Here is a 24,181-nt window from a genome sequence, read left to right as displayed (position 1 = left end):
TTCCCCCACACAATGATATCATTGATGTACTGTAGATGTTCTGGAGCCTCACTCTTTTTCAGTGCAGCTTGGATCAGTCCATGGCAGATGGTGGGGCTGTGTTTCTACCCCTGGGGCAGTCGGTTCCAGGTGTACTGCACGCTCTTCTAGGTGAAAGCAAACTGAGGCCTGCATTCTGCAGCTAGAGGAATGGAGAAAAATGCATTAGCAATGTCAATTGTGGCGTACCACTTTGCTGCCTTGGACTCCAGCTCGTACTGGAGTTCCAGCATGTCTGGCACAGCAGCGCTCAATGGTGGAGTCACTTCGTTCAAGGCACGGTAGTCCACAGTCAATCTCTATTCTCCGTCAGACTTGCGCACAGGCCAGATGGGGCTGTTGAAGGGTGAGTGGGTTTTGCTGACCACTCCTTGGCTCTCCAGCTCACGGATCATCTTGTGGATGGGGATCACAGCATCTCGAGTTGTTCTGTACTGTCGGCGATGCACTATTGAAGTGGCAATTGGCACTTGTTGCTCTTCCACCCTCAGAAGACTTACAGCAGATGGGTTCTCTGATAGTCCAGGCAAGGTATTCAACTGCTTAACACCCTCTGTCTCTACAGCTGCTATCCCGAATGCCCACCTAAATCCCTTTGGGTCTTTGAAATACCTATTTCGGAGGAAGTCTATGCCTAAAATGCATGGAGCTTCTGGGCCAGTCACAATAGGGTGTCTCTTCTACTCATTTCCAGTCAGGCTCACATCAGCCTCCACCAAAGTAAAATCTTGTGAACCCTCTGTCACCCCAGCAATGGAAACAGATTCTTCCCCCACGTCTTGATGGAATTAATGTGCACTGTGCACCAGTGTCAACTAAGGCCTCGTATTTTTGTGGTTCTGATGTGCCAGGCCAAAAAATCTACACAGTCTAAAAAACACGGTTTTCTTTAGCCTCTACCTGGCTAGAGGCAGGGCCCCTCTAAGCCTGATTATCCTTATTTCCCTGGGTAACCGGAGCTGCTTCTTTCTTGCTGGAACTTCCTCTCAGTCTTGCCATCCAACAATTCATGCAGCCGTTGCGTCATAGCATCAGTAGATTCTCCATCCCATCTTTTCATGTTTTCTCTACAATCACGCAGGAAGGACCACAGCTTAGCTCGTGGGATGCCTTTTCCCTCTCTATCTAGGGAACGTTTGCGTGTGGTGCCAGAGCCCCTAACTTGTACTGCAGAGATCTGGAGAATGTTCTGCTTGAGTTTTTTGTGATTCTCTTCTATCTTGTCTGCTAATCCCTGCACCTGTGTTTCTAGAGCTGCAATTCTTGCATGTGTTGGACCATGCACAGCATCTGCATATGTTCGTAGCTTCTTCGCTATATCAAGCACGGTCTCTTCTGTCTCATCCCGCTTCATTATTGCTAAAGCAGAGGAGTATTCTTGTGGCCCAAGTTGTACAAGTTTTCGCCACATCACAGGTGTACATGGTACTAAGTCGGGGTTCCGAGTGTTTATGTCATCTGAGAAGACAATCTCTGCCACTGCCATTTTTCTCAAGCGCTGGATCTCTTGTTCAATGGTTTTCCACTGGGTTTGCTGCATATAGAGATCGTCGGCACAGAGATATCTTTGTGCCACACTTCTCAGGACCCGTTCTCAGAGACTGCAAGGACTAGCCTCCCTCATAATTTCTTGGTCAATAACTGGATCATGTGACAGGGATCCCAGATGTCTCGCTTCAGTGCCATCCAGTATTGTAGCCTCGCCTGCGGCATCCCAAAGACGGACTAACTAACTAATTATAGATTCATCAGGTCGTTGAGTATAATCCTTTCTTAGGCCACGAAGGTCCTTCAGGGAAAAGGACTCAATAGTATCTCCTGCTCTTGCAGCAGTTGGTCGGGCTCCTGCTCTTGCAGCAGTTGGTTGGGCTCCTGATGTTGTAGCAGCTGGTTGGGCTCCTGATCGTGTGCTAGTTGGTTGGACTCCTGATCTTGTGCCAGTTGATTTGGCTTCCGATTTTGTATCAGTTGGTTCGGCTTCTGACTGTGTATCATCAGTTGCTTCAGCTTCTGATTGTGTGTCAGGTGGTTTGACTCCTGACTGGGTGTCAGGAGGCATTGAGGATCCTTCACTTGAATCATCGTCTACTGGTCGATCGGTTTTGTCCGTGTGCTTCTTTCTCTTCTTTACTGCAGCAACTGCCGGTGTCTTAGCCTCACTGTTTGGTTTAGCTGCAGTCTGAGTGACTGATTTATCTCTCTGCTCCCTTGCCTCTATCTGCTGCCCTACAGTGTTTAGCAGTGTGTGACTCATTCTAGAAAAGCTATAAACTATATAGAGGAAAGTCACCAGGTGAAATACCAATACCAGGAAGGTGGTGTCTTTAATGTTCAGGAGACCCTGAACATTCTCCAAAAGTGATGTAACTGACTCAAAAGAGAAGAAGGAAAGAAGAGGCTGAAGAGCCTCATCCCCTACTCCTCCTCTAACAAACTGGGTGCAATTGTTGATAAATCCCCAAAACATGCTGCTGGAACTAGGACGCAGGGTAGGACGAAAAAACCATAAACTGAACATACCCAGAACAAACTCCAGTATCTTTATAAGCTTCTTGTAAACTATAATCACCGAACCCAGCAAAATAACTATTTTAATTTGTGCATTCCTAGTGTAAAAGCTGTATGTTAGGGACAATATTGGAGCTATTTCTGGGTAAGAAAACAAACTTAGGGACCAGAAAGGTATTAAAACCTCAAAAAAGCCTAGGGAACAGAAATGCAGAAAAGACTCCATTCTAAGAGACATTAGGAATTCAAGAAGCAACATGGCCACTGATTGTTTAATCCCCACCTAAAGGACAACCAAAAAATGCAGTTAATAATAATCAATACAAGTTTTTTCCACTCTCTCGTGCCCCGCAGTGGGCGCCAGTTAGAAATATGTCCTGGTTTGGGACAAATTTGGGAGAAAACCCCTGTATAGGATCCCTCTAAGGAAGCAAACCCACGTGGCCCCTCCCTCCAACCGGTCCGGGAAAAAAAAAACCCAAAACCCTCTTTGGAGAAAAGTGGAAAAAACTATTTTACTAAACAAATGAAGTGCATACAAGTATAAAGAATGAATAGTATGAAACAATAAAACCTCTCCTTCTGAAGTGAGATGGCAAACTGAGAAAGTCCTTGCCGTGGGTGTAGCTCGGCTCTCTCTCTCAGCGTCTCCTCAGTCCCAGTCCCTCCAGCGCTGCTGGAAAATGCCGAGGTCCAGGCCCCGGTGGGCCGCAGATGCAGCCCCCAGTGCTCCCCTGGGTTTTCAGTCCAGAGCAGGTTTAAACAGTTCCAAGAAAAAGGAAAAAAAACAGTCCAGGGAAATTCTCTGCCCTAGCTAGCTGAAACGAACTAAAAGCAAAGAAAAAAAAATCTGTCTTGCAGTCTCTCCAAGCCTCCGCCGAACACGCTGTCCGCAGAAGAATGTGGAGGAGTCGGGCAGTTTTCTCAAAACAAACTCCGCGCTTCTCCTTGCTCTTAGAACCAGTCTTAAAGGCACAGGACTCAATATACAGCACAAACAGAACAGACGATTGGGGATACAGGCATCATAAAGTTACCCTAGGACAGGGTACTAATTGTGGAGTGGCCAACCCTAGAAAGTGTCTGAGCCAGTTGTTGGTACCCAAAAGTTTTTGAGCATCATTTAAATTTTGAAATTTTGTTGAGAATTGAATTGTCTGGGGCTGTATGGTCTGATCCATAATTTTGAGTCTATGGTACTTCCAAAGTGGTTGCTGCTATACCTTTTCTGGTGCTACTTCCAGCCAAAATGTTTTGAATGCTTGCAACAGGCTTGCGTAGTGGTTTCAAGTTTGCCTATTTCTGTTTCCCAAATTATGTGTAGTGGTGTGAGTGCCCACTAGAATTATTTACTTTTTTTCTGCTGTGAGATAGGATTAGGACAAAAGCAATACAGGCTCAAACTTAAAAGGTATAAAGACAGGTTTATTAACAAAATTACAAAAGAAAAAAAAATTAATAAGAATCAGAATGAAACCTTCAAAACACTTCCCCTCCCCCACAACATCTTCTTTTCTTTCTGACAAACAATGTATAAAGACAAAACTTGGAACTCTAGCTCAGTTTACCACTCATAGTCTTTCATCAGTTCATTTAGAAAGAGGAGTCTCTTTTGGTCTGCCATTGAAACTTCCCACAAGAAAGAACAGTCCTCTTGTGGCCTTTTAACTCTCACAAAAGCAACTGCCTAGGAATCTGCATTTGTGAAGTCCCTCTCATATTACACAGCCTTTCCCACAGCTGCATATGGGCCATAAAACTCATGGGGTATCATTTTAAAGATGAACAGTTCCAAATGCAAAGGTTTTCTTCATCTCTAGGAATGGAGATCTTTTCTCTTTCTAGGGGCAGATCTGCATCTCATCTCTCTCTCTCTGTTCAAGCTTCTCATGAGATCACAGCTACTTCCATATTTACTTAGTCCATCACAAATGCCTTTGCTTATATCTGCAATCTGAACACTCTTATCTCCCCAATGCATATTTCCATGACTTAAAGGGATCTTCTACCACATTACAGTCTATTAGCATAGCTCACAAAAGACTTGGTAGCGGCAGCCAGAGCTGTCTACAGTGGAGGATTCTTGAGAAAGCCATGCTGTGTGGGGGGGGAGGAAGAGGCCTGGCTCCCAGCAGGGGCCACCTGCCCTGGCTAGGCCTCCCAGGCTGCGATGTGGGGGGGGGCAGCTTAGTGGCAGAATGTTAGCAGCCGCTTGGGCCCAATCTGGCTGAGACAGGGCATACTCTCGTCCCCTCCCCCTGCCTGGGAGCTGCCAGACCTTATCCTGCCGGGACTGCTACAGTGGCAGGGCCTGGCTAGGCCGTGCCAGGCCCAGGGGCAACTCGGTGGAGCGGGGCTAGCCCCGCCAACTCCTTTAACCTGTTCCCAGAGGTGTGTCACTTTCCTAGTGGTTTTACCAGATGTCAATATTTAAACCTAGTTACTGATTGGTTTTGCTATAACTTTCTTGAAAAAATCACTTTCTTGCAAAACCAGCACAGTTTGGTCGAATCTGTGAGAGTTCCCTTTTTGTCTGGGTTGCTATCAAAATGTCATCCATGTAGGGGTAACAGTATGCTCCTGAAAATTGTTCTCTCACTGATGAGAGTGCCTGTGCAACATACCACTGAAAAATTGTAGGGCTGTTCTTCATACCTTGAAAAAGTACTTTCAACTAATAACACTCCACTGGTGCAGCGTTATTAATAGAAGGCACAGTAAAAATAAACTTTGGGGTATCATCTGGATGCAGTGGAATAGTAAAGAAACGATCTTTCAGGTCCACAACTCGAATATCCCAGTTGTCAGGAATCATTGTGGGAGATAGCATACCAGGCTGGAGGGCACCCATGCTCTCCATGGCTGAACTAATCTTTCTCAAGTCATGAAGCAACCTCCATTTCCCAGACTTCTTTTTAATAACAAACACTGGAGTGTTCCAAGGGCTCGTGGATGGCTCTATGTGCCCTTGAACCAGTTGTTCCTGCACCAAAGGAGGTGCCCACACTGGCTGAGTGGTAAGCCATTTTAGGGGTAGTATAGGATATTTCACACCCCTTAAAACAGTGGCCCCCATTAAAAATCCATCCCCACCTGGACTCCCCAAGCAGATAAAACATCCCTCCCCCACAGGTTAAGTGGTGCTGCAGTGATGGAAGGTTGAATGGTAGCTGTTTGTCCCTCAAGATTTTTTGCCAGAACAGGTTTGCTGCTCAAACAGCTCTGTCGGTCCCTCCAAGGCCAGCAACAGCAGATCCCACAGGCTTGGTTGGCCACAATGGAGGCCAAGTGTGGACATAAGCTTGCACAGGAAGGTGAGGAGATACTTGTGTCTTCACATGCTTCGCTCTCGCATTGGGTCATCCATTTCCCTGGTTCTTAAAGGATTCTTTAAAAGATTGTCTGTTAGTATAGATTTTGTATTTGCACTGCTTGGCCACGTGACCAGGTTTCCTACATCGATCGCAATTAATGATCATATTCCTTTGTCTGTGATACATCCCCATTGGAGTGGGCTTGTGGGGACAGTTCGCTCTCAGGTGGCCTTGTTGTCCACACCTGTAGCAATGAGATGTTATCTTTACAGCAGCTGCTATGGAATCTGCTAGCATGGTCATGTTATGAGAATTAGATCCAACCTTAGCACAGGCATTTATCAATTCATTTAGTGATGGATTTTCATTAGGTAGCAGTTCTATGACCTTTTGGCAGTCCTCATTGGCATTGTCCTTTGCCAATTGTAAAATTAGATTACTTCTGGCCTCAACATTAGCATTTTGTTTTTCCATAGCATCTTGTAATCTCTCTATAAACTGTAGATATGGTTCTTTGACTCGTTGTCTAATTTTGGAATATGTTTGGGTTGGGTTTGCCATGTTAGTTACCTTAAACAATTACTGCAATCCCAATTCTTTCACCTGTGCCAGTATTAAGGGATGCAATCTAGCCTGGAGTCGGGGATCCCCCACTGGTGGTAATCCCAGAAGGTGAGGGACCCTTGCCTCATAACGTGGGTCTTCTCATGGAACCTTTAGAGTTTTTAACTCCTGTTTTTCAGCACTGCTTTTCCACGTAGCTTCAAACACCATATATTGGACTGTTGTAAACATTAATTTGGCAAGCTGCTTTATATCAAAAGGAGTTACCTCCTCGGAGGTAAGGAATCATAGCATATTAGCCACAGCAGTAGAGCCTAAACCATGCTTGGCCATTAGCTGATGCAGTTCAGAAAGAACTGGCCACTGGAAGTGGGTGTACTTGTCAGGAGTAGTTCTGTTGCCTCTTATTACTGCATAAACGGCAACTGTCCCGTCCTCAGGCTCCCAGTCCCCTGACATGGGTACATCAATGAGTTCTGCCCCTTCATAGTCCCCACTAGCAATAGCCGCCTATTTTACCTTTTGCCAGACCCACACAGGATCGGGCAGGGATGTCGGCAGTGCAGTGATGGAGGCGATATCGTGTTGTTTTACAGGGGGACGATGGCTCTGGCTATCTCTGCTGGTATCCCTCACGTCCTTTGCTAGTATACATTCCAGGGACAGCTCCAGCTCCGGTAATGGGGGTGCGCTCGCAGCAGCGGCAGCGGTGATCCCGGGGGGCCCCCGAGTCCAATGTTACTTCTGGGTATTGCGTCTCCAGGATCTCCTGGTGATGCATTTCCCGGACCCGCCCACAGAGGCTGGGTCGGAGGCGGAGCCACGTCCCACAGAGGCTGGATCAGAGATGCAGGTAGGCCCCATAGAGGCGTGGTCTTCAAGCTGGCCCACTCGGTTTTAGGAGGAGGCAGTCCTGGCACGCGTGTGGTCCTAGGGCGCGCTGATCCGGTGGCTGTGCGGGTGCATTTGGAGTTGTAGGGCACCACACAGGCAGTACAGCTAGACATGTAAACAGAATGCCCGCTTGTCACAGGGGGACGGCACAGCTCCACTGCAAAAGTGGCTAGACTATGACAGTAGCTGAGCGCCTGGCAGGAGCTAGGTGCTGCCTCAGAGCAGCCGGATGCAGTCTCAGGGGTCCCGGAAGACACGGCAGTGCGCAGCGCAGCAAAGCACGGAGAGGCAGGCACAGCTTTGCGGCAGCCAGACATGTCGCAGCCACTGGGCATGGTCTCACAGCGGCTGGGGGCAGTCTCAGGGGTTTCTGCTGGTCTGGCAGGACACAGGGCAGCAGAGCATGGAGTGGCAAAGCGGCTGGTCATGATTTCAGGGGTATGGGCAGACGCAGCAGGGCACAGTTCGCTTGCGGCATGTTCTGCCGACAGCGTGTCCCTGCCCGGGACAGTGGCAGGGTCCCAGGGGACACTCCGCTAGAATGGCATCCCTGCAGGGGGCGGTGGCATGATCCTGGGCAGTTTTGCAGCACGCTGTGACTTCTTCGCCCGCACTCCTCTCCTGCTTGTCCAGCACGGTGTCTGCACCCCCCGCTGTTTCCCCCTGCACCGCGTTTTCACCGCTTGCCTCAACAGGAGGCACCTGCGGCGATCCCTCTGCCGTCTTCGCCTCCCGCTCTCTCTTCAACTGTTCTAATAAGTCCATGACAAGCCTCCAGGGTTTTATGTTAATGGCAGTCTCGTCGCTTGTAGAAGCTGCTGAAAGGATATGTCGGCCAGCCCGGTCCCACGTTTTTACATCTAGGGCAGCTCCTTCTGACACGTCCAACCCGTGGCTCTCATACCATGTTATTAGGGCTAGTAAAGCCCATTCAGTGTACTTTTCCCATTTATTTTTTAAAATGAGTGTCCATAACTGCAAGAGTAGGTCCTCCGGTGTCAAAGCCCACGCCTCCATGTTCCTGGCAGCGTCTCCAATCCACAAAGGGGGGTCTAGACCCATGCAGCTTTCCCCGCCGTTCCTCACCGCACTCTTCGCTGCCTGCAGCTCTCTTCACTGCCCGCAGCGCTTTGGTGCCCACAGCTCTCTGCTGCCTGCAGTTTCTCTGCCGCCCGCAACTCTGCCCGCAGCCCTCTCTGCTGCCTGTAAATTTTTTGCCCACAGGTTTCCACAGCCTCACCGGCTATCTGCAGCAATCCCACTGCTCTGTGGCACTATCCCGCATCCCCCTGTCTCCCCACAATATCATGCCCTCTTGTCGCTATCATGTCAGGACGTCACCAAATAGTGCTGTGGAGTCGGAGACAGGGACGCGACATTAACACTTTGAGATCACGCAGCAACAGCTCCGTTTATTGTCTGGCAGCTCCTTTTATAGAGCTTTCAAATTTCCCACACTTACAGACATGCTTGGTCAAGGGTCTTAACTCCGCCTAGCTCACTGTCCAATGATATAGGTATATCTGTGCTTCAAAGGGTTTGGCTGAGGTCCTCTGGGTTTGAATCTGACCCATCGTTGTCGTGTCCAGGGACTTGTTTACTTCAAGCTAGGCTGGTCGAGCTGGTATCTGTTAAGCCAAATCATCTGTGCAGATATAGTCTAGCTATAGCTGTTACAGTTTTCAGGATCCTTCTATTTTGTTTTCTACCTGCTTATGTGTCTCCTTTGTCTAGACTACCTCTCTGGCTGATCCCTGCATTAACTCTATAGTTGACCCACTGATGTCTCATGATAGTTAAGTATTTTTCAGAGTTCTAAGAAAGCATATCTAAGCTTCATCGGAAGCCTCCTCTAAACTGATGGTATTGTGACCTTTACTTTTAGTAATCAGATGCAGTCCCAGTTCTTATTACAGAAGCACTCCAACAGTTTGCTGTGTCTGAAGCTTCTCTATCCTGAGGGAATTTTGGAGGAGACCAGATATTAGATAGTTCAATTAGTCTTTCACCCCAAGACTTTTATTCATAACTGCTATTCTTAAGAGCCTTGTTTTAAAATATGTCTAGGGAATTCTCCCCCAATTAATGCTTAGGCTGTGGCCAGGCCCTGGCTCTACCTGAATGGGAAATTTGCCAACAGACCCAGGTGTTTTCTGCATCAAAACAATACTCAAGTTGCTTTGACTTAGCAATTTGACCCAATCGATATGACAGATGAATCTGTTTTTAAAGTGAACTTGGGAATTATTATCTGGAAATAATTATCCAAGTCCCTACTAAATTGAGGTTTGTCAGCTGTTTGCAGACTCTGGGATGATGGTACAGTATTTCAGAGATTGCTAATTACCTAATTTCACATGTGTTATTAATTATGTCTGTTATCTGAGATATTCCTGATTGCTGTAAGTTTCTGGTTTCACTACATGTATTGTTTTGTTTTGATGTTCCATTCATACTTCTAAGAAAAGACATGCATCACATTTTTAAAAAACAAAAGGAAGGGGAATTTAATGCCTTAAGAACGTTCAAATAATACAATATGTACATTGGAAATTTGGACAACAAATAATTTTGAATAATACAATGTTTACATTAAAAATGTGGAAAAAAGATAATCAAATCTAAATCCCAATTGAGTGTACCACAGCAAAGCCTAATTGATTCATTAACTTAAAGAGAAGGTATGCCTGGGTTTTATCATCAACAGGTTCAAAGTAGTCATCTATTCATTTGATCAGATATCAATTGCCTCTGAGAAAATGAGGGCTCAGTGAGAAATGATCTAACCACCACCCAGCCTTTGTAACCAGAGCAGGAGCAAAAGCATGACTGCCAGAGCATGGCTATGACTGGAGACTTACAGAGGCAAGCGGCCAACAAAAGCCTTAGGTCATTATCATGGTATAGTGTTTCTCCTAACCTTCTTCAGTTATTCCCTGTTCTGGAATCCAAAAGGACATTCAGTGATGTCAAGGATCAACATTTCCAGCTAATAGACTTTCTCCTGAGTCTCAGCTATTTGGACCTAAAAAGAATGATCTTTTATCTCAATTTCCCCTAGAGGCATTGGACATTATTTTCTCATACTGTGAAACCCTGTATCAATGATGGAATTTGATACATTTTGCTGATTGTAATCTATTTTTCATGTGTTTTATCCCATATCTAATAGATAACCAGTAATAACCTTAATGAAATAATACCCTCACAAGAGCGAGCTGTTTTAACATCAGAACATATGAGCTTTTTTAAATTAATGAAAAGGGGAAGATGTCATGACAGGTAGAAGAATTACAAAAGAAAGGTCTCATAAAATCAGGCCTGCTCTGTTAAATTAATAGCTAGCCTGTCATTTATTCTAAGTGCAGCTGAGACATTAAATTTGAAGAATTAGGGATTTTAGGAAAGTTAAGAAAATAGTTGCTGAATTAGCTGAAGTAGGTAGATAAGCTTTGCTTGCAGTTAACAGAAGCCAGATCTTAGATAAGCAATCCCGGATTTAGTAACTCACTGCTTGCCAGCTTTATGTTTGTGCAGCTGTGCTTGTAACGAAAACCAAAATGTGGTAAATAGGACATAAGATAACTGCAGACTTCCTGCTTAAAGAACCCATTCAACACAGGAAACTATAAGTTCTACCAAGGGTTCATTTGTCACATATGCATTGAAAAGTTAGAAAGGTCAGAATGAGGAAGACTCATCTCACTTCCTCATCTCTGGTGACCCCTCCCCAGAATAGAACCCTGACTCATTTTAGGAAACAAAGTACGCATGCTTAATAGCCTTTTTGCCAATTAGCATAGGAAGCAAGGAATGGGAGGTGACAGGGGTATGAATATGCATTTGTATGTTAGGTATTCAACACTTTTGTAAATAAAAGGCTTTGTAATTACCTGTGAATTTCGCAGTGCGTATTAGGGAGCTATCCCGCGTGCTGCCCGGCTGTAATAAACATACACTTTCTAACTTTAAACTGTTAGAGAGTTTTTGTCTGTCACAGTTGGGTATCGATACTAGATCAATACCCATATTTCTTTAATAAGTCACAGCTAAGTAATTTGCAAGTTTCCATGCGAAAACAATCTTGGTATGTGTGCTGGTTTAGCACGGAAGTGATTTTTTCCAAGGAAGTTATAGCAAAATGTTGACAGTTTGATTGACCAATTAAATATGGGATACACCTTTGGGCTACACAGGTTAAAAATCAGAGGAATTCAGGGAAAACTCCTTTTCCTCCCGGCCTCAGGACAGGTAACAGGGCCAGCCCTGCTCCGCCGTGTGGCCCCCGGGTCTGGTGGGCCAGCAGCTGGGCCCTGCCACTGCAGCTGTCTCAGCTAGATTGGACCCAATGACTCCCAGGCAGAGGGAGGGGAGGAGAGTATGCCCTGTCCCAGCCGAGACCAGGCTCAATTGGCTGCTAACATCTGCCACTATGCCGCACTTCCATCACTGCCCAAGCCGAGCCCCCCCCCCTCCAGTGGCTGTCGGACAGAGGAAGGGGCAAGGGAAAAGAACAGTCTCTCAAGAGTTCCTGACTCCAGCCCCGACATGGCCTGAATTTACTACCTCCGGCCATGTCCCGAGGAAGAACCAGCATACCATCTGCAGACCTGGGAGAATGTTCACTTTTTCCTTGCACAGATGAAACTTGCAAAGCACTAACCTTTCTCTGAGTGGGAGACATGTAAAGAGACACTGTGAAGATACCAGGGTCAGTTAAGGAAGAGTGGCATCTCTGATGAGGAGATAGAGAAGATGCCTTGGTTTTTAGGCTGAAAGTCTTTTGTGAGCCGTGGTAAGAGACTAATATGCTAGAATATCCCTTTAAACTGTGGGAAAATATGCATTGGGGAGATGATGAGAGTATTTAGATTGTAGATCTGAGCAAAGGTATTTGTGATGGACTAAGTAAATATTGAAGTAGCTGTGATCTTACGAGAAGCTTGAACAGAGTAAGATAAAGTGATATGAAGCCCTCTGCCCCCAGGGAAAAAGAAGACCTCTGTTTCTTGAGATGAAGATGATTTTAGAGACAGATGAATAAAAACCTTTGCATTTGGAACCGTTCATCTTTAAAGTGATACCCCAATGAACTTCATGGCCCATATACAGCCGTGGGAAAGGGTGCATGATATAGGAGGGATTGTGAGAGTTAAAAGCCACAAGTGGAATGTTCTTTCTTGTGAAAGTTACCATAACAGACTAAAAGAGACTTGCCTCTCTAAATAGACTGATAAAAGACTATTTTATAAGTGGTACTGACCTAGAGTTCTGAGTTTTGTCTTTATACGTTGTCTATAAGAAAGAAAAGAAGCTGTTGGGGGAGAAGAAAAATGTTTTGAAAGTTTTATTCTGATTCTTATTAATTTCTTCTCTCTTATAGTTTTGTTAATAAACCTGTCTTTATACCCTTTTAAGTTTGAGCCTGCTTTGCTTTTCTCCTAATCCTGTCTCACAGCAGAAAAAGAGTAAATTATTCTAGTAGGCATTTAAACAACTACACTAATTTTGGGAAACAGAAATTGGCGAATGTGAAACCACTACAGTATGAAAGGTTCGTTAACATAACAACCTGTTCTTGGGCTGAAAAATAAGTGCATCAGTATAAACATTAGATCTGTTCCATGAGAACCCACAAAGGAAAGATGTAAACAACCTGAGCCTTAGCATGTATGCACAAATCACCTTCTGACCAATAGATGAAGTAGTAAGAAAACTACCAACCAATGGGTGTTGCACACAAGATCTGTGAAAACTGTATAAAATTAGTTATGTGAATAAAGAATGGGCTTTTCACGCATGAGACAATATAGTCTTGGCTAACTTACTACAACAGGAGTTATCTGGAATAGGGGGGATCAGGAGGCAATCACAGTTTGGGAACGGGGTTTAGTTTGGCATTGGTCAGTGGGTGGTGAGCAACTATATTGTGCATCACTTCTTTTTCTTGGGTTTTCTCCCTTTTTTATTTACTATTATTGTTATTATTATATTTTCGTTTCTTTTAATTAATAAACTGTTCTTATCCCAACCTACAAGTTTTACTTTGGATTCTCCTCCGCATTCCACCAGGGTGAGGGGAGTGAGCAAGCAGCTGAACATTGCTTGGTTGCCAGCTGGGCCTAAATCACAACAATCCTTTTTGGTGCCCAACATGAGGCACAAAGGGTTGAGATAACAACAGATTTGACCAGAGTGTGTTCAGATAAACTTGTCATAAGCATTAATTGTATTGCCTTAATAGTCACTGCTTACAATGTTGATTTATTTACTCCCAGAGTTGTTATGTTTATTCTCAGGGTGGCATTCTATAATACTGGTAATACATTACTTGCAGTGTGTTCTTTGTGGTGATGTTTATTGTCCTTGGGGCCTGGGCTAAGACTATCATTGTGGGGTAGCGTGTAGTATTGATATGATAGTGCTGCTGGTCAAGACATCAATCTGGTGTATGTATTCAATATTGAAGGCACCTCTGGACTTTGGGAGTCATCTACTGGGAAAAATTAATAATCACACCTTTGGCCTTTTCTCCTTGGAGAGCCAACCTACAGGGGAGATACCTTCCTACATCTTCCTTCTTTCCTTCCTTCTCATCCAGGCCAATTACAGTAGCATTTGAAAATATTAAAGATTTTGAATATCTTTTGAATACCCTTCAAACCAAGCTGGTCTTTTTTCTAGGAGCCAGCATGTTGCTGAATATGGTTCATGTCTTCTTTAGGGTCAGAAAAATAATTAAGAACATCACCCAGAGATCTGCCCCAAGGCTGGTGTCTTGGTTTGAAAGACAGGTATCTGCTAGGGAGGGGCAGGGCCTCTCTAGGAATGGGGAATTCCAATCCCCTCCCTCCAAGTTATTATAATTTAGAAAATTAAAGGGGCTTTTCAGGCAGAGGTGTGGGGAAAGGAATAACAGTTATTTACTAGTATGTATAACAAGGCAAACAAACAACAACTACAGCATTAATAATAAACAGAACCAGGAAACTTGAAGGGCTTTGTTTCACAAAGGAACAAACCTAACCCCCAACAGCGGGATAGTTCAGAGTAGTGGGGTGTATGGGATTGTATGGGCAAGTACCTAGGGTAGTAGGCACCTCCAGTGTGTTTGAACCTCACCCCTGAGCAAGTGTAGAACCCAGAAAAACTAGTAAAATATTTGGAAAAGGTGTACCATCACCCTAGCAATTCCAGAGAAACACAAATCACTGCAAAGTGCTGGGGCCTGACCCAAGCCTATCCAGTGGAGCCACGTTCAACATTGCTCAGTGCCTTCAGGGGAAAAAGAAGGTCTTTGGATCTAAAAATAAGATGACACCCTGCAGCTGCTCCAACCACCGTGAAAGACACTGCAGGTACTCCAACCCCCATCACAGGCCCTGCAGTTACTCCAACTCTGGCAAGACACTGCCACTGAACCAGAGAACCAACATGGGCTGGTGTCAGTTGTCCCTGCACAGAAACAGAAGAAATGCAAATGAAAGTCACATGGTAAAAGACCTTTAGTGAAGTAGAACAAGAAGGTCAAGAAGGAAGAGGAGGGTGAAGAGAGCCAAGGGCAAAGAGGGTGAAGTAGCAGGGCCATCATAAGGGCCATTTTCAATGCCATTACCAAGGCAATCACAAAAACAGGAGAAAAACACAGAAGAGGTAACCCCTACTTGATCCATATCCTCAAGTGAGCTGTGGGAGATAGAAAAAGATTTTTAGCCATCATCCAGGTGAGCATATTACCATCTGGCTGTTCCAATGCTGGGCTAGCAGTTTGGAATTGGAGGATAAGGAAGTCAGGCAGCTGGGATCACTTGCTAAGGAACCAGGCATTGACAAAGCAATGGGAAAAAAGACACAAGCCTCTAGAGGTAATTGGTATCAAGTGTGAGGGAAAGGTATCCCTAAAAGGAAGATATTTGATGTCACTCAGGTAAATGAACTGCAATAGAGAAAGATAACCAATACCTGAGGGAGTTGGCTGTGGAAGAGATGCCTTATTATGAGCTGAAGAATGGGCAATTGTCCACAGACACAGATGAAGTCCTACATCTCTGACCCATGTAGCCAAAATTTGTACAGACCACACCAACATCACATATCAATCCATTGGCAAAATTAATTTGGAAAGATGATGAGCGACCAACAGTGGATGAAGCAGCTTGTCAGCTCCAGGAATATGAAGATAGTATTTCTTTCTCCCTCATCTCTGCTGTGGAGAAACCATCCCAGGAGTTCCAGCAATTCAGAGAAACTATGTCCTACTCTCAATTTGTTTTGTGTGAGTCAGTCAGGAACGAGGGGTAGAGCTTCCTCAGTTGCTGAGTGACTGATCATGAGCCCTCTAGGGAGCACCGCAAACAGGAGCAGGCTAACAGGGGTGTGGCACGACTCTGGGGAGTGACCACAGCAGTTTGCGTGGCAGTTCGCGCAGGCAGGGCAAGCAGGCAGGGCTGCAAGTTCTCTTGCTAGTAAGGTGTGCTGTGTGTTGTTCGAGGTGTTTCTGCTGGCTGGTTGGTCTTGAGGTTTCTGTTAGTAATGGTTTCAACACAGTCGAAAACTGGTTGGTACAAGTGTATGTGACCAAGTGGAGCCCTCCAAAAGGGATGCGTCTGTACAGACCTGTTCCTGCCTGGAGTGTTTGAGCTTATTGGTTGTTTCAGGGGTGTTGTGGAGGAGGCGTGCCTGGGTTGTGAACAGGTGAACGACCTTTCACTGGTGGCCGAACTTAGGGAGGAAGTTGAAAGATTAAGGAGTATCAGGGAAAGTAAAAGGGAAATAGACTGGTGGAGTTCAGCCCTTCCATCTTTAAGGGAGGCCCATCAAGATTCAAAGGACTCATATGCGTCCCCCTCCCAGGCAATAGAAGGGCACCTGGTAGATGAATGGGCTAAGTTAATGCTATGATAAGCGTTTTATGTTGAATTGGATGTTGTATTAAAACCTTTGCTAAACTTCCTTGATTTTCTATATTTTACCAGTAAACTTTTGTGTAATTTTGACCTCTTGAGAATATCTGATTGGTATTTCTTCTATGCACCAACCTAGAGTAAAAGAACCTCGGTTTACCCCCTTACATTTAAATGTTCTGGCGTGTTACAATCCTTTAGTCCTCTATTCCAGAGAAATCAGCTTCTCAGTTACAGTGGTTAATATAGTCAACCCAGACCCCACATTTTCCATTCAATTAAAGACTATTGTCACAGGAATCTGTGGATTTCCAAATGCAGCATTCACGTCTCCTAATTTTATGATTTATCATAAGGCTTATCTTCATTGCTGAAAGTACAGTAAGACTACGCAATGAGAGCAGTTTTCCAAATTTATGCTTATACATCAATGAAACATGGACATTCTATACTACTAGTAACATTAATTACACACAGAAAATCATTATATCCCCCATCAGACAAATGGGCATACCTAATCTGAGCACCTAAAAGAAGGCTTCATGAGAATCCAGTCCCCCCTCTCTCCTACAAGGAAACATTGCAGTCATCAACACCATTTCATACAACTCACACCCTGCTTTGTATTTAAGGAAAATTTCCTGCAATACTGAAGGTTAGGAGATAGGTAGTTACTATGCCTGACTCTGGATTAGCAAGATCAAGGAAAACTATACTTACAGTATAGTGAAAGACTGTCGACAAATATTCAAGATGAGGATCCCAATTACATCAGATCAGTGCTACTGAATATTAAGTCAGTAAGAAACCCAACTTCTCTACCAAAATAATTGCAAAACATACAGTAACAAATAAGTTCCACTGATAACAAAAATAGCTTTTCATTATTATCTCAACATTTTATCAACTGCTGGTGTTCTATGCATTTAGATACATGTTAGTAAGCTTATATTAAGACATTACAAGGCCATGAAAATAGATTAACTATGTACTACAGGAAGAATAAACAATTATCATAATTTATTTTCTACTACAGAAAACAGGTTTAAAAAATATTTAATTTGCTACCAAACTGTGAAACCAGAAGCATTCATTCTGAAAAATTAAATTTCTGTATCCTAGAGACACATGACCTAATAACATTCCTGAACCTTTGTTGAGGGTTAAGTTTCCTGTAGAATTTCCCCCCCCCCCCCCCCACAAGTTGCTAGGAGACTAAATACTGATAGTTAGAGAGTGCTTAACCTGGACAAAGGAAGCTGATCACTTAGTTTTGGGGGAGGGAGAAAGCTCCCGGAGAGCTGAGGGTGGTGGTCTCACGGCTCTCAGTCTTCCGGGGAGCACGGATCGGGCGACTGCTGGCTGCCTGGAGTCCACAGTTAACGGAGGAGTCTGGTCCTGGGAATTCTACCATCTGTTGGAGCGCCCAGGAATTTGGAGTTTTCTTCGCTGCCCTGCTGGATTTTGGGTCAGCCCGGGTCCAGCCGCTGCGGCTTCTCCAGCACTGCCCACTTGGCCTGCCCAGCCACGCCCCTGCCTGCGGAGGACAGTCCACCGCGCCCGGCTTCCAGCCATCAGCGCCGGAGCTTCCACCATTTGCCCTCGGGGTTCTTAGTTCTGTTTTACTATTATTATAATTGCTGTTGTTTTTTGTCTGTCCTGTTATATTTACTAGTAAAGGACTGTTATTCCTTTTCCCCATAGCTCTGACTGAAAAGTTTTTTTTAATCTTTCAAATTATAATAACACGGAGGGAAGGATTTGAATTCCTCATTTCCTAGAGAGGCCTGCCTCTCCTTAGCAGACGCCTGTCTTTTCAAACCAAGACAACCTTCAATACTTACATAGCAATCACTAACTGCATGATTCTGAATGAAAATGAAACTAAAGTATCAGAATAATTCTGAGAAATACTTTTTATTCTTTCTCAATGTACTCAAGAATCTCCAGAACTGGGGGTAAAGGGGGTGAGTCAACAATTCAACACCAAGTTACCAGATGTAACAAGTGCCAGATAGAAGAGAGGAAAAACCCTATCTGCAAGAAATTTGTTACACACTTCCTAGTCATAAGAGAAGGAGCTCACCAACTTCCCTTCCCAAAGCACAATATACCAAAATATTCCCAAAACAATATCAGCATCACTATATTTTCCACCACCAGAACTGGAATTCAAGCTGCTGAGATGTACTCTACAGCACATTTCCAGACATCTCTTGGCCTACCTCCCTGCCACCACCTTCCTGCTTGCCTGGTTGGCATGTTAAGCCACTTACTAGTGAATAAAACACCTTTTTGAAAGTCCTGATCAGAGACTGGTACCTCTACAGACTACCAGAAGTACACTTAAATGGCTGCTTCTAGATGTTGTTGCTGTGCACCATAAATTCCTGAAAAAGTCAAATCTTGAGCAAGTTTAAAAGTTTAAGGAGCTTTAAAAAGAGCTTTGAAAGAAATTATGCAATCTATTTTAATTTTCAGATGACTACAATACCTGTCAGACATCTAAATGTAAAAATCTGTTTTCTTCACAATCTTTTTCCCAAAATAAATAAAGTTGATGTATTTAGTCCAGTCTTTTTTTCCCCAATCCAACTGTCTTAAAAAAACCCCTATTTTTAAGCTGAATATTAGTAAAGGGAACTTCTTATTTGTCATCCTCAATTCAGTTTGAAAGCAAAACATTCGCTGGAGTAAGAACATAAATACTAAGATTTACCACTACTGGTCTAGGAAGTTATGTGCTACACAAGTCCAGCTTCACACCCCTCTCTAGTCAAATAACTGGCTATTTAACAGTAACACGGAAGAGCATGCTTTTTGGCAAGCATTAGTCATAATTAATATATGTAACTCTGAAAGCTACAAAAATATTTTTCTTCTTTATCTTCTAAGGCAAGTTCATCTTTATAAGATTTCACTTATATGTAGGTTCTTTATTCTTACTAGCATCATGCTGGATCTTTTAACATTAGGCAGAAACAGCACCTCACTTTAGAGAAGGAAATACATAGCACATTTTCTTTTACAATTTTTGTAGAGAGTTATGTTCAGAAAATACAGTCAAAGAAATACTACCCTCTCTTTCTAGTGTGAAGTGTAAAGACTGCGATGGATGCTGCTGCTTTTGCGAAGTTGGTCCAGGGTCTTAGGCTGACCCTTGGGAAAACTCCACCTCCTCCAGAAGCAAACTCTATCCCTACCAACAGAAACCTCCAAGATAACAGATATGAAAAGCTGCGTATTGCAATCTCAGATAAATCCAGCTTGTTTTCTTATTAGTAACTTCTTTCCCTGGCTCTCCAATGTTGCACTAATATAACTAACTTAAATATTAAATGACCTACAAGAATTTGCCATACCCATGTTTACTTTCACCAGACATGAGCCTACAAATACCTAACACCCAAAAACATGTCAATACTGAAATAGCACTTACTGTAATCACAGCCTTGCTCAGACAGATAGAGCCTCTACAGCCATACTCCGTTTCATCTTCAGACTTGTAATAACTGAGTGTGTTGCTTTTCAGAACTACCCATCGATCCTGCCACCCGTGAATGTAATTGGTCCACTGTAAAAAAAAAAAAAAAAAAAAATCAAAGATCAGCTAATAAATAAACAACAATAAAAAACAGTTTGGCTGATATTTCTCAGGCTTCAGGAAAGCTATTTCCACATTGAAGTTCCTTCTTTATATTCACCATAAAATTGTAAAAGCAGGATATACAATAGGAAAAAAAGCCCAACACACTGGAGTTCTGGAACATTTAGAGACCAGTAGAATACACTTCTGTAAGGCCCCAAAAAACTTGCTCAACAAGACTGTTAAAAAGGCTTACATTTTTTCATGTACTCTGAGTTAGATGCAAGGGAGAAATACTGACAAGGTATTCTCAAGCGGTCAAAACAACAAGAAAAACTTTACTAGCAACTTCAGAAAACCAGAGAACTTCAGCAAAAGTTTAGAGCAGCATTCCACAAAGCATTAACTTAGCCCATTCAACTTGGCAAACTCCAAACTGTCAGGCGATTGAAGAGACTGGGACTCCATGGTTCACATCATGAAGCCAATTTTCTTGAACACACTGTTGGTTTATATACCTTTCAAGCATAACAACAATATCTATGATTCTTAGTAACATTCTTTAATTATGGGCTAGTACAGAATTGTACAGGCCTGTACTGTCTTGCACACAAACATGTATACATACACTTTGATCTTTTCCTTCTTCAGGGTCTTGCCTCACCTTGCCAGGGCTTGTAGCCCTCTAGCACATCTACTTCTGTAATGACTTCAGCAGTACTTTGAGTCCTGCTTCCAAGCTGTATTCCCACACCAAACCTGTCTGATTTTAAGTTACTCAAAACTCCAAGAAGGAATTTAAAGAAGACAGAAGAGATACAAAAAAGAACAAATATAGCTACCACTCCTAGTTCCAGCAGTGTTCAGCTGATAGAAATTCCAAGAGGAGGTAGTGACAAGATGTGCTCACCTCATGTTCTGGGTTAAATATCCTTTGGCTTTCCTGGGTCCTTCTGGTCATCTGGCCCTCTGGGGCTAGACTGGGCCTCCAGGGGTGGGGTGTGGCACACTGCTTTGGGTGTGCCAGTGATTGGCAGCCACTGCAGAGCTGGAATACAGGCCCAGGGGAGTGGGGTGTACAGGGCAATGCATTGCCTCACCAAAGGCAAGGCCCGACCTGCCCCTTTCCCCACACATGTACCCAAAATATTTAGAGCCAGCAATCCTTCCAGTCTCACAACTTCTAATAAGATTCTCTTACCAAATTATTCCATTTCCTCCAAAGCTTTACTCTTTACCAAAGGGCAGAACTGAAACAGTAGTGCATACACAGAGAACTGTAGCCTACTTTTACTGATTTAAACAATAATTATACACATAAGTTATTAAAAGTAAATATTTCATTAGTAGAAAGCTTGGTATGCTACCATTTCATTTTATTTGGCTTGTCCAATTATTGCTGAGGCATCAACTAGCAAAAGGTAAATGTCCCTCAAATATATTCACTGCAACAGGTTTCACCATACTTGGCTATTCATATTCCATTCCATGCTCTTGCAGAAAAGGCAGCATCAGCTACACTCAGCACAATCATCCAGAAACGTTTGCATGTACATAAGCGGCAGAATGTCAGAAGAAGCCATGGCTTCACTTGCTACACCAGTAAAATACAGCATTAGGACTTATTAGATTATAAGATTTTGCAGATGAGAGCCAAGGCTTTCTTTTCTCCTAGCTGTTCCCCTCATCTCTAGGCTTAGAAACATTTTGAAGGAGTTCACAGAGCCCCTCACAAAAAACAGTACTAGCCCCATCACAGCTCCTCTCAGCATCCAGGGCCTACTTATAATTTCAGTACTCTATGATATGTGCCTTCTACACAGGTCTGTGTCTGGCCTGGAAAGAAATTCAAAACAGTGCTTTAATTCTAAAGATATTGCAACATTATTCTGAAAGTACGTTCTGTTTAAAAAAAAAAAAAAAACTGCTTTCAAACTTAGTAATTCAGTATTCGGCTTTAAAATACTCCTTAAGTTTCCCAGTATCATCCAACACATTTGCAAGTCATTTAACTTTCAGTGATATAAGAGCAAAAAGTGACGCTTATTTTTAAAAGGGGGAAATAAACTTCAATGTCATTTTTCTTCCACTCCTCCCCACTTCCAGTATCTTTCGCTGCAGGGGTATTTTATTGCCCTGTTTTGATAGTTGGACTAAAGATTGTGCCATTCATGCTGGGGCCTGCTTCTGGGAAGAGACCACGAGCTGCGCCTGCTTTTAGGAGCTCCTGGGCAGGGATGTGTGATGTCGCGGCTCCAGACCACACCCAGGACCGACGTCAGCTTCGGCCAGAAGCCTAAGGAGTGGGGGAGACACCTCCTCGCACGTATCTGGCTGCTCCCTCGCGGGCCTCTTTCCGGAAGCTCATCCCAGGCAGTCAGCGGGCTCGATACGGGAGCAGCAGGGACAGCCAGCCGCCAACCCCTCCCGCACCCGCGGCTCTTCCTCACGAAACTGCTTCCTCACGCCGCCTCTCAAAGGTTGCGAGGGGTGGGGGGAAGGACGGATAGACACTGAGGAGATGCGAGTATGAGGACGTAAGCCTCCTCTTGCCCCCCTCCCCCGGTCTAAGGGGGATGTGATGATGCCTCCGGCTGAGGGAGAGGGAGCGGGAGGTTTGTGCCGGACGCCGGAGCCTAGCAGGCTCCACGCCATCAGGTGGCGGCTGCATCGGCCATGACGGCGCCTCCCACGCCCCCCTCCCGGCGCCGGGGGACGCAGGAGCCTTAGCCTGATCCTCCAGAACAGCAGGGTTGGAGAAAACAGACAGCCGAGGCCGACAGCCCTCAGCCAGCTGTAGGATTAGAGTTAGAGCCAACTGCAGGAGGGGGACTGTAGTGCGACGCGGAAGGGTAGCTAGAGGCCGTCAGGCACAGGCTGCGGGGAGGAGGAAAGGCAGCTTACCTTGCTGAGTACCCCACAGAGCTCAACAGGCAGCCCGAGCTCTGTCTCAGGGTCGTCTTCGGAGCCAGAGGAATTCCAACTCTGATTGTCCGACATAGTCGAGCAGGAAAGAACCGAGCGACCCCCGCCCACAGCAGCCTCAGCCTCCTTCTGCTGAAGGGACGGGAGCAGTAGGCTCTACTTGAGAAGTACCACTCCGCACCCGCAGTACCACCAGCAACCGGCCGACGCCGATGCACGCAAACCTGGGCTTCCCCCTCACTATTGCTCCATGGCCCCTACCCGCGGCAAAAACCACAACAGAGAGTCGGCGAGGAGACAGAAGTACGCGTTTGCCTGTCACGCATTCCACTTAGAGCATAGCAGGCACCACCATCTTACGAAAGGCGAGTTCTCTGTGCCAATATTTATTAGCTCCGCCCCTCGCCTTCCCTCCCAGGTCCCCCAGCCGGGCCGCGCGGTGGCTGCCGGGACTTGTAGTTGTCCTGGTTTGGGGACAAATTTGGGAGAAAACCCCTGTATAGGATCCTTCTGGGAAGCAAACCTAAGTGGCCCCTCCTTCTAACTAGTCCGGTAAAAAAAAAAAAGTCTTTGGAGAAAAGTGGAAAAAACTATTTTACTAAACAAATGAAGTGCATACAAGTATAAAGAATGAATCATATGAAACAATATGAAACAATAAAACTTTACTCCTAGAAACTGGATCTCTTGAGCAGGTCCCTTAACTTTGCTCTTCTTGATAGCAAAGCTAAGCCTTCAGGAGAATCTGGATGATCTTTTCTCTTTTCTCAAACACTTCCATTGCTGTGTTTCCCCACACAATGATGTCATCAAACAAACTTAGGGACTAGAAAACAAATTTAGGGACTAGAAATGTATTAAGACCTCAAAAAAGCCTAGGGAACAGAAATGCAGAAAAGACTCCATTCTAGGAGACATTAGGACTTCAAGAAGCAACATGGCCACTGACTGTTTAATCCCCACCCAAAGGACAACTAAAAAATGCAGTTAATAATAATCAATACAAGTTTTTTCTACTCTCTCGGGCCCCGCAGTGGGCACCAGTTAGAAGTATGTCCTGGTTTGGGGACAAATTTGGGAGAAAACCCCTGTATAGGATCCCTCTGGGAAGCAAACCCAAGTGGCCCCTCCCTCCAACCGGTCCGGTAAAAAAAAAAACTTCTTTGGAGAAAAGTGGAAAAAACTATTTTACTAAACAAATGAAGTGCATACAAGTATAAAGAATGAATAATATGAAACAATAAAACTTCTCCTTCTGAAGTGAGATAGCAAATTGAGAAAGTTCTTGCCATGGGTGGAGCTCAGCTCTCTCTCAGTCTCTCATCAGTCCCAGTCCCTCCGGTGCTGCTGGAAAATGCCGAGGTCCAGGCCCCGGTGGGCCGCAGGTGCAGCCCCCAGTGCTCCCCTGGGTTTTCTGTCCAGAGCAGGTTTAAACAGTTCCAAGAAAA

At 44.6% G+C, this 24,181-nt stretch overlaps 1 protein-coding gene across 8 annotated transcripts in view; it reads right to left on the bottom strand.

Annotated features, from left to right (window-relative positions):
- The window catches only part of LOC120764890 (ceramide transfer protein-like), a 160,509-nt gene extending 137,398 nt beyond the window's left edge, over positions 1-23,111 (bottom strand). For 4 of the 8 annotated variants that reach the window (XM_040089004.1, XM_040089005.1, XM_040089006.1 and 1 more), the window contains exons 1-3: positions 22,713-23,102; positions 20,719-20,856; positions 19,662-19,796 (exon numbers count right to left, since the gene is read on the bottom strand). In XM_040089004.1, the coding sequence (XP_039944938.1) occupies positions 19,662-19,796; positions 20,719-20,856; positions 22,713-22,808 (369 nt within the window). In that variant the 5' untranslated portion in view covers positions 22,809-23,102. Of the gene's footprint in view, positions 1-19,661; positions 19,797-20,718; positions 20,857-22,712 lie in introns of all 8 variants that reach the window. The other 4 variants (XM_040089009.2, XM_040089010.2, XM_040089011.2 and 1 more) reach the window with 2 other exon arrangements.
- Between the last annotated feature and the right edge of the window lie 1,070 nt (positions 23,112-24,181).

The sequence above is a fragment of the Hirundo rustica genome, chromosome W (assembly GCF_015227805.2).
Source record: "Hirundo rustica isolate bHirRus1 chromosome W, bHirRus1.pri.v3, whole genome shotgun sequence".
NCBI classification, from domain to species: Eukaryota; Metazoa; Chordata; class Aves; order Passeriformes; family Hirundinidae; genus Hirundo; species Hirundo rustica.
This window is presented reverse-complemented; position numbering and strand designations above follow the sequence as displayed.